Here is a 14,247-nt window from a genome sequence, read left to right as displayed (position 1 = left end):
GATAAAATCTACATACATAATATATATATATTTGGATCATGTAGGGTTAATTGTTCGATCCATGTACAAGTGCAATTGTTAGGGTTAACATACATTTCTATATTGTGAGATGACACACTTTGTGCTGTTGAAGGGAAATACATTGCACTGCAAATAACATATGTACATCAAAACCTCTTCAAAAGTCATCTCCCCTCCTTAGAGAAGACGTAAAGGTTTATTCAGCTGGCCTGTGCATGGACATCTTGAAGCCGGGTATCGTTATGTACATGTCGAGCTCAATAAGGAATCGATTGGAAGTTAGAAGAACGCTGTGCAGTTACGCTGTTTGAAGACCCATTGAGAGAGCGATGTCGGTCTGACCATGTTTGGATATCTTACAGAGTTGATCTCGCTGGATGGCATTTGGATCTTGAAACGTGTCGTAGATCACGTACACATACATTATTGGGGGCGGTCGGGTCGGGTAGCCTAGTGGTTAAAGCGTTCGCTCGTAACACCAGAGACCCGGGTTCGATTCCCGACATGGGTTCAATGTGTGAAGCCCATTTCTGGTGTCCCCCGCCGTGATATTGCTAGAATATTGCTAAAAGCGGCGTAAAACCATACTCACTCACTCACACATACATTATGTCCGTTTCGATGTCCTTAAGGAAATCCTTTTCGCCGAGTTGGGGGTGTGGGTTTAGTCGGCAGCAAGGGGCATTGTGCTACTGGAACGTGATATCGGACTGTCGATGTACATGTCGAACTTGTTGGTGGGGCTCATGGTACTTGTGGAGAGGGTGTCGGCTGGGGCGGTGGGGTAGGTGATTTCTCTCTTGAGGCCCAGATGGCTGGGGTCCCGGAAGAGGAAGTCCTCAGCCTGCCAGGGTGTGTTCACGTGACCCAGGTACTTCATGTGCTGCGTGGCTGGAAATATAAGAACAGACAAAGTGAGTGTGTGGATACATTTTTGTCGGCAATATAACGGTGGGAATCTAACCTAGATCTTTGCTTTGGCAATTTTAGCAATATTCCAGAAACATAACGGTGGGGGACACCAGAAATGGGCTTCACACACTGTACCCATGTGGGTAATCGAACCTTGGTCTTCGGCGAGACAAGCGAACCCTTTAACCAAAGGCTACCCCACCGCCCGGCTTTGGCAAGAGAACCCTTAGCAGTGAGGTGAGGTGAAATTGGGTTTAACGTCGCGTCCAAGATTATTGCACTACTATAGCGACGTGCATGTACGTGTGTGTGTTTGTGTGGCTGCTTGTAGTAGTCCGGACTGATGCCGATTTATAGTGCTAGCTCACTGAGATACCATGCCGCAGTTAAACATGGATACCCAACTCAGACACAGTATACTGACTCCGAGCCGACCAGTCCTTGTTTTAGCCTTGTTTTTAGCCCCTTAATGCCGAGCGACAGACAGGGTAACAACAAGTACCATCTTTTAACGTCTTTTGGTATGACGCGGCCGGGGATCGAACCCCGGGCCTTCCGCTCTCCGGGCGGACGCTCTACCACTAGACCACGGAGGCGGTTCCTTAGCAGTGAGGGTAATGAGTGAGTGAGTGAGGTAAGACTATGCATTCAGCTTGTTCCAGCCATATTATGCCAAGAAGGGGCAATAATGAATGGGCTTCGCCTGTTCTACTCAAGTTGGGAATCGAACGAGGGTCTTCGAGCTAGCGAGCGAATGTTGAACATTTAGGCTAACCCCAAACACCTGTTGTCACACGTTTTCTAAATGCCGCACTGATATCACACGCGGCCAATGCAGAATGGAGTCTGGACCACAAAATAGCAACGACTCATATTCATTCGTCACCATTCGCCCCTTTCCTACAAGAAGACTCGTCCCCCTATCGACAAACCAATCAGAATGCGCGTAAGACTTCAAGTACTTCGGTCAAAGAATCCCTCAGGAATAATTTTTGATTTTACGTATGTCTTGCATCTAAAAATATACCCAAAATACAGTGAAACGAGTTCAATCATACTATAAGTCCCGATGAGGTGTATATATATAATATATATATAATAAAATAATAAAGTCCACGTTAGTCCAACATCTTCTTTATATCAGTTTCATTATTTTATTTATATATTATTAGTTTTATTATTTTATTATATATTACATGTACACCGAGTGAACATTTACCTCATTTTATATACCGGTATAGGGGAAATAAACGTTAATCATTTCGCAACGAGTAGACAATTCTTTTAGCTATGCCCGTTTGCGCTTTGACGGAACCCAGTCGTATAAATGGCCATGAGAGGGGCACGAGTCGCTATTCGGCTTGTCTCTTAATAACACGAGTTGGTCCCAAATGGACCACCTGATCAATTTATTCGCAACACACGACCAGCAATAGAGCGGTGGGAAGCTGTTCTGTCTGCAATCCGCACAATCTGCCATACTGGTGTTAACAATGTGAATCTTCCTTCTAACACAATGAAAACATGATAGGAATGTCTAACTTGACGAGTGAGTGAGTGAGTTTGGTTTTACGCCGCTTTTAGCCATATTCCAGCAATATCACGGCGGGAGACACCAGAAATGGGCTTCACACATTGTACCCATGTCGGGATTCGAACCCAGGTCTTCGGCGTGACGAGCGAACGCTTTAACCACGAGGCTACCCGACCGCCCTCCAACTTGACGAAGCTTCACGCAACTTACTGAATGACGTCTTTGTTTTTGGTAAAACCTTGACCTTCCAGACCACGAAGATCACGACGAGGATGACTACAGTGATGCTGAGGATGATGATGGCGGCCAGAGCAGCCGGATGTAGACCGTTGGACGTCTTCTACAATATCAGGAATTCTTTGAATTAGTGCCATGCATTCATGTATTCAAAAGTGGATAGAGGGCAAGGCTAATGGATGAGACGTACATTTAACGACACATCAGCAAATCGTTTCAGTGAGTGAGTGAGTATGGTTTTACGCCGCTTTTAGCAATATTCCAGCAATATCACGGCGGGGGACACCACTAATGGGCTTCACACATTGTGCCCATGTCCGGAATCGAACCCGGGTCTTCGGCGTGACGAGCGAACGCTTTAACCACTAGGCTACCCGACCGCCCCCGCAAATCGTTTCAACTGAACGTGGACAGCAATGTAGGTAATGCTATACCAGTGAGTCAGTAAGAGGCGGATGCGTGGGTCCACATCTTACCATTATTCCAGCAATCTCACGGCGGATTCTAATACTCAAATCTGGGTCAGTAACCATCAAATCCACATAAGTCACTTCTTAAGGGATCATTGATATGATGGGGTGGTCTAGTATTCATTTGACGTTTCTAAAGCAAATGTAGTCTGATGTTTTTCACTTGGACAATGGTCACTGAACTTGTGTGGTGTCATGGAAAAAAATATGTAGTACAATTGATTGTCAGGCTCCTTTCACAGAAATGAAGTATAAGTTTACACACTGACGCACGCACGCATGCATGCACGCACGCACGCACGGACGCACACAACCTCGATAATATTAATTACATGGCAGGTCCCAAAGAGAAGACACACGGACTCCTAAACCCGATAAAATTAATTAAATGGTTGGTTTCAAAGAGACGACGCATTCACACACTCCACACACCTAACCTTGATAGTAATTACATGGTAGGTCCCAAAGAGACGACACACGCACTCCTAAACCCGATAATATTAATCAAATGTTTGGTTCCAAGGAGACGACGCATACACACACTCCAACCACCTAGCCTTGATATTAATCACATGGCAGGTCCCAAAGAGAAGACACACGCACTCCTAAACCCGATAAAATTAATTAAATGGTTTGTTCCAAGGAGACGACGCATACACACACTCCACACACCTAGCCTGGATATTAATTACATGGAAGGCCCAAAGAGAAGACACACGTACTCCAAAACCCGATAAAATTAATGAAATTGTTTGTTCCAAGGAGACGACGCATACACACACTCCAACCACCTAGCCTGGATAGTAATTACATGGCAGGTCCCAAAGAGAAGACACACGGACTCCTAAACCCGATAAAATTAATTAAATGGTTGGTTTCAAAGAGACGACGCATTCACACACTCCACACACCTAACCTTGATAGTAATTACATGGTAGGTCCCAAAGAGACGACACACGCACTCCTAAACCCGATAATATTAATCAAATGTTTGGTTCCAAGGAGACGACGCATACACACACTCCAACCACCTAGCCTTGATATTAATCACATGGCAGGTCCCAAAGAGAAGACACACGCACTCCTAAACCCGATAAAATTAATTAAATGGTTTGTTCCAAGGAGACGACGCATACACACACTCCACACACCTAGCCTGGATATTAATTACATGGAAGGCCCAAAGAGAAGACACACGTACTCCAAAACCCGATAAAATTAATGAAATTGTTTGTTCCAAGGAGACGACGCATACACACACTCCAACCACCTAGCCTGGATAGTAATTACATGGTAGGTCCCAAAGAGACGACACACGCACTCCTAAACCCGATAAAATTAATTAAATGGTTTGTTCCAAGGAGACGACGCATACACACACACCACACACCTAGCCTGGATATTAATTACATGGAAGGCCCAAAGAGAAGACACACGTACTCCAAAACCCGATAAAATTAATGAAATTGTTGGTTCCAAGGAGACGACGCATACACACACTCCAACCACCTAGCCTGGATAGTAATTACATGGTAGGTCCCAAAGAGAAGACACACGCACTCCTAAACCCGATAAAATTAATTAAATTGTGGGTTCCAAGGAGACGATGTAGACACACTCTCCACACACCTAACCTTGATATTAATTACATGGAAGGTCCCAAAGAGAAGACACACGCACTCCTAAACCCGATAAAATTAATTAAATTGTGGGTTCCAAGGAGACGATGTAGACACACTCTCCACACACCTAACCTTGATATTAATTACATGGAAGGTCCCAAAGAGAAGACACACGTACTCCAAAACCCGATAAAATTAATGAAATTGTTGGTTCCAAGGAGACGACTCATACACACTCTCCACACACCTAGCCTGGATATTAATTACATGGAAGGCCCAAAGAGGAGAGAAAACAGTGAGACACATGCAACTTGTCCTCCCCCTGCTTCCACATTAAGGTTCGTGGGGCACGGGTGGCCCAGTCGTCTGAGGCGCCCCGATTCGCTGTGCAGAGTTGCGTCCCTTGGGCACGCCAGAAACCTATGATTGTGGGTTCGAATCCCGGTTTGCCCCGATTTTGTTTCTAGGTTTGTCAGCACCCTGCCCGTGCTCGTGGGTTTCACCGAAGTGGTAAACGTCTGAGACCTGCATCACTTCGGGCTTTCTTCCCACAATAAGCTGACACGCCGCGATATAACTGGAATACTGTTAAAAGCGGCGATAAACCCACCTCACTCACTCACATTAAGGTTCGGGCATACTACCCAACTCGCCACAGTACGTATATGATCGTTGTGTTCATGTATTCACCTTGGCGCCGCAGTTTCCGTAGTATGACAGGCCGTCCACCATCATGTAGGGTGACATGGCGATACTCTGACCTCCGAAGGTGTATTCGGTGGACCTCAACTCGACCTCGACACACAGGTCAGAGATCATGCCCGTCACGTTGCTGCTCCTACCCTCAAAGGTCAAGGTCACTATGACGCTACCTGCAAGGTTAATATACATGTATGGTAAACAGTATATAGTACGTAAAAAGGTCGGCGGTTGAAATAAACAAGAAACAAACTTTTTGGTGTATTTTGTGGTAAATGAAACAGAAAGTATTTATGATGGCAAGTCAGTTTTCGTCATAACCCCGCCATACGGGTCGTTAAAAACAAATGTTTGAGATCAAATTAAGAAACAGATTTACTCTAGATAATAAGGCGGCATTTGATATCTAAATCTTTCAAACGGTGCGATTTTTATTGTTTTGTTTGTTTACTGTTTAACGCCGCAATCACCAATATTCTATCTATATGACGGTGGTCTGTAAATAATCGTGTCTGGACAAGACAATCCACTGATTGATATCATTAACATGGATCAACGCAACTGGAATACGATGACATGCATCAATCAAGTTAGCGAGCCTGACCACCCGATCCCTTTAGTCGCCTCTTAGGGCAAGGACTGGTTGCTTAAGACCCGGAACATCGCGGGAGTGGTTTTTATTGAGAGTGAGAAAATGTTCTGACGTACCTGGGGATGCGCTGACGCCCGTCACTCTGACCCCGTTGTTCTTGTTCTTGATAGCCCAAGCGTTGGCAAACACCGCAGCATCCTTAGGCGACTGAGCTGCGTCATACGTGACGTCAAACTTGAACTGACAAGCGCTGGACTTCTCGACGACGAGATTCTGAAGAGAAGCCGTCGTCACGTCGACGTACGTCTCCACGGTGAAGTTGTACTCGGACGGTGTTGACCACACGTTGAAGGACAGGTAGTAGCGTCCGATCTCAGGGATGGAGAGGTCAGTGAAGTCCACTCTACCAGTCAAGGGGTTGAAGACGCCGTCCAGGGTGCCGTTTAGGATGGAGCCGCTGGCCAGAGAGACCGTGACATTCCAGGTGTGGCCCTGAAACAGACATTGTAGTATTGAGCCAATTTGCCTTTGAGTGAGTGAGCGAGTGAGTTGGGTTGAACGCCGCTTTTAACACTATTTCAGTTATATCAATGCGTGACAGCTTGATGCGGGAGGAAAGCCCGAAGTGATGCAGGTCTCTGACGTTTACCACTTCGGTGAAGCCCACGAGCACGGGTATGGTGCTGACAAACCTAGAAACATAATCAGGGCGAACCGGGATTCGAACCCACAATCATAGGTTTCTGGCGTGCCCAAGGGACGCAACTCTGAACAGCTAATTGCAGCGCCTTAGACAACTGGGCCACCCGTGCCCCATACTTCGGTATTAACATTATTCAGGAATATCACATCAAGAGTCACAACTAACTTGATTCAGGAATTAATTGCAATGATTCTAGGGTGGAACCAATCAATTTGTATTTTGCAAATTATTATTTCCCTGCCGAGTATGAAGTGGTCGGTCTCTAGAAAGAACCGTGATTCCTCACCCTCCATGCAATGTCAGACACGGCAGAACCTGTGTCCTTGTCTCGTAGTTCCAGCGTGAGCGAGATGAGTTCGCCCTCTAGCGGATCCGTGGTCGTGGACACCATTTCTGCCGTCATGCGTCGCGCCAGAACTGTTAATGAAGAAACGGTTGTCGTAAAGTTGCCCGCTTCAACAGGGGAGACAACTGTGAAGGTGATAGAGTAATCCGACCCAGGATGAGAAATGGCGAGATCTGTGAAATTAGCCCAGCCGTTACTGAAGGACACAGTTGTCGTCCCTTGTAATACAGCGGAGGAATGGCTGCCAGCTCCCAAGGTCAAGTTCGCCGTGACCTGCCAGGGCTGAGCGTTTGATCCAACAATACTCAGAGGCTCGGCCTGAAAAGAAACAAAATTACATGTTAAAGAAGACATCCAAACTACAACAACATTTCTATATTATTGGGGGCGGTCGGGTAGCCCAGTGGTTAAAGCGTTCGCTCGTCACGCCGGAGACCCGGGTTCGATTCCCGACATGGGTACAATGTGTGAAGCCCATTTCTGGTGTCCCCCGCCGTGATATCGCTGGAATAGTGCTAAAAGCGGCGTAAAACCATACTCACTCACTCACTCACTCACTCACTCACTTTATTATTGGCCTCTTGTTGCGATACGTTTAAGTGGCTAATTCCAATCTAAAACGGGAAGCCCAATTTGTATTCTTGTTCTTTTAATTGTCCTACAGTAAATTGCGGTTATAACGAACTGACCGATATAACGAACTTATTTTTTAGTCCCGGCCATTCGATGTATATATGCTGTATATATGCTTATAACGAACTATGGTTATAACGAACTGAAAATAGTGGTCCCTTTGAGTTCGTTATAACCGTAGTTTACTGTATTTTATTTGTCCTCTTCCCTGGTCTAATGAATAGAGCGTCTGTCCGGTGAGCGGGAGGTCCAGGATTCGATCCCTGGCAGCGTCATACCAAAATACGTTAAAAGATTGTACTTGTTACCCTTCCTGGATGGCTCGGAGTCAGTATACTGTGTCTGAGAGGAATAATTCTGTTAAACTGTGGCATGGTATCTCAGTGGGCTAGCACTATAAAACCGGTGTTTGTCCGTATTAGTACAAGCAGTCATGCACGCACGCACGCACATGCGCGCTTTACACGTCGCGTGCATTTAGCGAAGTTAAACTCTAGTTCCCGTCACCTTATCTTTTTTAAACATCTACACATGACATTGACCTCAGTGGAAAGAAGAGCAGCATATGTCCAAATATGTCTGTTTCATTTGATTCGCGGTTAGTTTTCTGCACGCAATTTTTAATCAAAATGATGTTTACAAAAGCATTGTTGCATTGTTTCCATAACTTTCATAGATCGATGCTCATTATGTTTATCACTGGTTTGTCTGGCCCAGGCTCGATTATTTACAGGTATAGCTGGAATATTGCTGAATGCTGCGTTAAACAATAAACAAACAAACGAACATTTTGCGCGGTTTATAGTAGGCTAGTACAAAGACCAAGAACATTAATTCAGGAGACAAGTTCACGATAGGAACTTATTATTGACGGTTCGAATCCCAGACTGGTGCTGTTTATGTTTCTAGGTTTGGCAGCACTATACCCGTGCTCGTGTGTTTCACAGAAGCGGTAAACGTCTGAGACCTGCATCATTTCGGGCTTTCCTCCTACATTAAGCTGACACGCCGCGATATAACTGAAATACTGTTAAAAGCGGCGTTAAACCCAACTCACTCACTCACTCACTCACTCACTCACTCACTCACTCCAACAACAAACTGACCAGGCATGCTGAAATACTATTCAATACTGAAATACGTTAAAACGTTAAACGTTAAATACGTAAGTGGCGTTAATAATACGTACCGAGTCATCATATACTCTAAGCCTGATGGGCGCATCAAACACATTCAGCTCTCTACCAGGGACAGGGGTCTCGTGGACAGCCATGCTCCCAGCCTTGTTGAGAACATACGGTTCATCATCAACACTGACGTCCTGCCACTCAGTACTGTCGACAGGAGGGGTGGCTGTGATTAGACCCACAGACAGAGGCACCGTGCCGTTCGGAAGCACGTTCATCGTACCCAGAGCCACGCCATTGGATATTGACGTCTCGAGTTGCTGGATATCGGAGTAGGCCAAGGGCGATGAATCGCCAGGTTCGTCACCTATTTCCACGTTGATTTTCGTGCCCGTCGCTGACCTCTTCCTCCTTCCAACAGACTGCTCGTTGATGACGTCTACAATACGGATCTTTCTGGGGTCGACGTTAAGGAAGGCGGCGAGGTTGCTGACAAGGTTCTCCCCGAAGAACTCATCGACCGTCATGGCGGGGAGGGTGTAGGAGACGATTACAACTGAGGCTGTTCTGATCTCAACAAACGCTGCTCCCGTGACGATGAAGAACACCATCTTCTCCTCTCTGCTGATGTAGTTGGTGCCAATGACGTCGGTTGCCGGATCGGGCATAAACTGGGTTGGCGTCATATCGGTTCTTAAGGAGAAGCGCCCATTTTTCGTCTCGCCGTTCTTGGGCATGACATACGTGTTGCCGCCGACGTAGACGTCAAGACGGTTAGGTCTGCCGTACCAGACGCCGATTCTAACGCTCTGGTCGGAGTTCGAGTTCAGAAGATGGTACCGGGTTGTCTGAGGCGTGGTGCTCGTGAAGTAGATGTCGAAGGTTTTATCTGTGAATAAATGTTAATATTATTATCGCTGAAATGGGTTGTCAAAATGATTGATACTAAATTATACAAACAGCTGTTTATTAAAATTCTTGTTTCTCTCATTGAAAACAACCTCTCAGCAGGGAATGGGAGAAATAACAAAGCTCCAAATAATCTGCCCATTTGCGTAAAATATGCAAAATACATCACCATTACCCATTCAGCTTTGAGTTCTAGCAGAAAAGAATAACGACACTTCGCGTAATTACCCAACGTACCATCGAACTTACGTGCATGTATTTCTTTCCAGGTATTTATATACTGATAGAATACAGGCCTCACACACACATGAACTTTACTACAGACAACAATGCATAAAACCGAGCTACGCCTTCCTATTGTTAATTCAATCTCATTAAAATCAGATCTTAGTTCTCGCTACCGTTAAACAAAGATCTGAGGACATCCCATTACGGGTCACGTCAGACCGACCTTACGCGAACTTTGACCGACCAATGGAATGACCAATCAGAAGGCAGCTTTCTCGAGCTTTAAGGCACTAATTTCAAATTGGCGACTACGCTTCGAAACATATTTTGAAAAATTTTCGATAACAAATTTGAAACCTGAACAAAAGAACATTCTGGAATGGCTAATAGATGGTCTAGATCGTATGGATTCAGTCGTCAAACACGTAGCTATCGTTCGGAGTCAAGGTTTTCGAGGTTGCATGATTAGAAATCACGTTCCGACTGTCACTTTCCTAATCTGGTAAGCGATGCTCTGATTGGTCGGATGAAAGGTCGTTCTGACGTGACCCCTAATGGAATGTCCTCAGATCTTTGTTTAGCGGTAGCGAGAACTGAGGTCTGATTTTAATGAGATTGATTGTTAATTATACACAGAATCCCACAGGAGTATTTTATTTTATTTTACACGTCTTACATCTAAATAAATACCCACGAATCAGTTAAATGTGTTTAATCATACTATATAATGCCGTAGCTCTCGAAGTGTTTTCAATAGCAGCTGGAATATATATGATATATTGGGGGAAATATACATGAATAAGCCCTTTTGCGCACGAGTCGCCACGAAGCTTGTCCCGGAATAACACGAGTTAGTCACGAATGAATCTTAGCTAACAAGCTTCCATTCGTCACCACTCGCCCCTTTCCGTCACCTGCAAGAAGACTCGTCCCCCTATAGATGAATGTTATGTGCGAAAATACGACAAACCAATCAGAATGCGCGTATAATTTCACGTTCTTCGTCCAAGAATCCCTCAGAAATAATTTTTGATTTTACATATGTCTTGCATCTAAAAATATACCAAAGACACAGTTAAATGTGTTCAATCATACTGAATAATTCCGCACGTCCCGATGTGCTTTAAATTGCATCTGAAATATATATAACATATGGGGAAAATGTGTGAACCATTACGCAACGAGTTGACAATTGTTTTAGGTATACCCGTTTGCGCTAAGACGGAACCCGGTCGCAAAAATGGCCACGAGAGGGGCACGAGTCGCTATTCGGCTTGTCCCGGAATAACACGAGTTGGTCACGAATGACAAGCTTCTAAAACAAATCTTACTGGTTGCCACGATGGCCTGGAAGGTGGACAGCCTCTTTCTGCACGTGTAGCCGCTGCACCAGCCGTGGTCCTGGGGGCCGTTGATGAGGTCAAGGTAGCCCTCGCTCAGAATGGCCACCGGTGACAGTCTTCGGGTCTCGGTGTCAGGGTCCATGCTTTCAATCACAAGCATCTCATAGTCCAGGTCGTGACACTCGTAGGCCCGCCAGTCGTCATGGTACACGCAGCTTGGGTTCCTGTAGATACCTGGAACGATGTGGGAGAGTTCAGAATTAAACACAGGAAACAGAGGTCGTACCATGTCATTGCGGTCCGAGATGTTGGTTTTTTTTGCTGATTTTTTGTGTTCAAGCATTGATCAGTGGACAGCGTGATCGCCACGCTTATGTGACCGACCAGGAGAAAAGGGACCTAATTGGTGCTTGGGGTGAGTGAGTATGGTTTTACGCCGCTTTTAGCAATATTCCAGCAATTTCACGGCGGGGGACACCAGAAATGGGCTTCACACATTGTACCCATGTCGGGAATCGAACCGGGGTCTTCGGCGTGACGAGCGAACGCTTTAACCACTAGGCTACCCGACCGCCTCTATTGGTGCTCGGAAATAGTTGTATTCCTTCCGTGAAAATCGTACACTGTACAAAAAATTCTAGATTTCTCTCCTTAGTTCGCAATGCAACAAGAACATTATTTCAAAATACGTCAGCATGTGTGTCTACTTTCAATTAATCAGACAATATATCTATACACTGCAATCATCACATAAACAGCTATTATTCTGAAAATGGGACTTTGCAGGAAATGAGCATAATGTTTGATGCTACGTACCTACGTAATATATATGAGTTTAAGGTTATGAATTGTTTTTTGGGATCTAGGATATTGTAGTTTTAAAATATAAAAAGACGTCAAAATGTGATTTTTCATCCACAATGTTCGTTTCTCCTGGTGGGTTACATATGCTTATTTCTATTACGACCACCCGACCTATACCCAATTCTATAATTACGAATGAGGATCGGTTTATTCATTTATTACGAAAAACAGGTATATAAGAAACAATCACATTACCAAGGAACACACAATGCCATTTAGAAAGTGGGCAAATGTAACAAATGTTCTATTTGGGATAACATTTTCGAAGTACGGTAAACTACGGTTATAACGAACTTAAAGGGACCACTAATTTTAATTCGTTTTAACCGTAGTTCATTATAAGCAAATGTACGGAATATATACAGCAAACAGACAGGACCAAAAACATGGTTCGTTATATCCGTCAGTTCGTTATAAGCGTGTTCGTTATAACCGTAGTTCACTGTATACAAATTCTAGTATCCCATCCAGGATTCGAACCCGCACTCTAAGATTGAGCCACTTAATCGCCAACACACAGTGCGTTAGATGGCAGACTTTGTGTGATGGCGATTAGGTGCCTTACTGTGAGAGTGTGAGTTCAAATACCGGATGGGACTCAATCAAGTAATTTGTTATCCCAAATATAATAATTGTTACACACACCCCATTCCTTGTACATAATATACTCTTCAAAAAAAGAAACGCAAAGCCAGATTCGTGCGAGGAAGGAAAATAAAAAAAATGCACTTTAATAACGTTCATAGTGCTGCTGCACGTGCAGTACGTTCAGCTCCATGGCCCTTTTGTTAATGCACTGGGTGCGTTTTTCCGAATCGTGCATGTTCCCCACTCATGGCTTGCGTGTCCTTGTTGTGATCATTTTGATCCGGGAAATTTATCTTTGACACTTTAACATATTAAACCCTCATTTTGCACATCTTATTCCGCTATTTTTTTTTAAGTGGCCAAAGATATCCGCATTGCGTTTCTTTTTTTTAAGAGCATATGACCATCCGATCCGCCGATGGAGATTAAGATGTTACCATACACAATGAAAATGTCCTTTTCTACCATCAGTTGTGACCTCACGTAATCCAAGGGGGCAGGGATGGCTCGGTCGTCTTAGGTGCCACAATTAACTGTGTAGAGTTGCGTCCCTTGGGCACGCCAGAACCCTATGTTTATGATCGAATCCTGTTTCGCCCCAAGGTTTAAGTATTTGCTCATATGCCGAAGGCCGGGTTCAATTCTCCTCATGGGTACAATGTGTGAAGCCCATTTCTAGTGCCCCCCCCCCCCACCCCCCCCCCCCCCCCCCCACCCCCCACCATGTTTTGCAGGAATATTGCTAAAAGCGGCGTAAAATGATACTCATTCACTCATTTTACAACATTATACGAAGAAGAAAATCTGATCTTTGAATTGTTTATGGGTTGTGTATGATATTACCTTTAAAAGGAGCCAGATATTACCTTTAAAAGGAGCCAAAGAGTCCAGTGGTATCCTGGTACCATCCAAGGCTGTCTGCATGACCTTTGGTACCCGGTAGTCCCCCAACCCTCTTCTGGGGTCGCCATTCCACGAATGCTCGGACAAAGGTATCGCTGCCCCCGGCGTGCCGAGGATGGAGCCATCCAGGTCCTTGATGAAGGCCTTCTTAAGGCCATCACAGTCCATGTCAACACAATCAGCAGAGTTGATTTTACTGTAAAGGAACAGATCTATGAATGAAGAGTGCTGAATGAGGAGTGGTCTTCGGTATACGGAGGAAGTTTCATGTGTCACGTGTCACAAAATGAAAGAAACATGATATTTCACGAGATACCGCTGAATATCCTATTTATTATATACTTTGTGTGTAGTTGTCTACCGGAAAACTTAATTATTTTATTAACCTTGAAATGGAAATTTTCCCTACCTCACGACATGTACGGTTCGCCATCCCTTGTATTTGCGACGTAAAAAGTACTTTTGTGTTTGCAAAATCTTATGCAAAATATTTACAAAAGTATAAAAAAACACTTA

The 14,247-nt window shown here is 44.7% G+C and overlaps 1 protein-coding gene across 1 annotated transcript in view; it reads right to left on the bottom strand.

The window, feature by feature from the left end:
- Positions 1–685: 685 nt before the first annotated feature.
- LOC139457369 (fibrocystin-L-like) overlaps positions 686–14,247 on the bottom strand; it is a 72,301-nt gene continuing 58,739 nt past the window's right edge. The window contains exons 51-58 of the mRNA XM_071238775.1: positions 13,695–13,927; positions 11,365–11,610; positions 8,959–9,785; positions 7,077–7,454; positions 6,204–6,579; positions 5,487–5,668; positions 2,678–2,807; positions 686–912 (exon numbers count right to left, since the gene is read on the bottom strand). Of these exons, the coding sequence (XP_071094876.1) occupies positions 686–912; positions 2,678–2,807; positions 5,487–5,668; positions 6,204–6,579; positions 7,077–7,454; positions 8,959–9,785; positions 11,365–11,610; positions 13,695–13,927 (2,599 nt within the window). The remainder of the gene's footprint in view (positions 913–2,677; positions 2,808–5,486; positions 5,669–6,203; positions 6,580–7,076; positions 7,455–8,958; positions 9,786–11,364; positions 11,611–13,694; positions 13,928–14,247) is intronic.

The sequence above is a fragment of the Haliotis cracherodii genome, unplaced genomic scaffold (genome assembly GCF_022045235.1).
Source record: "Haliotis cracherodii isolate W230 unplaced genomic scaffold, xgHalCrac1.p SCAF_12, whole genome shotgun sequence".
Classification (NCBI taxonomy): Eukaryota; Metazoa; Mollusca; class Gastropoda; order Lepetellida; family Haliotidae; genus Haliotis; species Haliotis cracherodii.
This window is presented reverse-complemented; position numbering and strand designations above follow the sequence as displayed.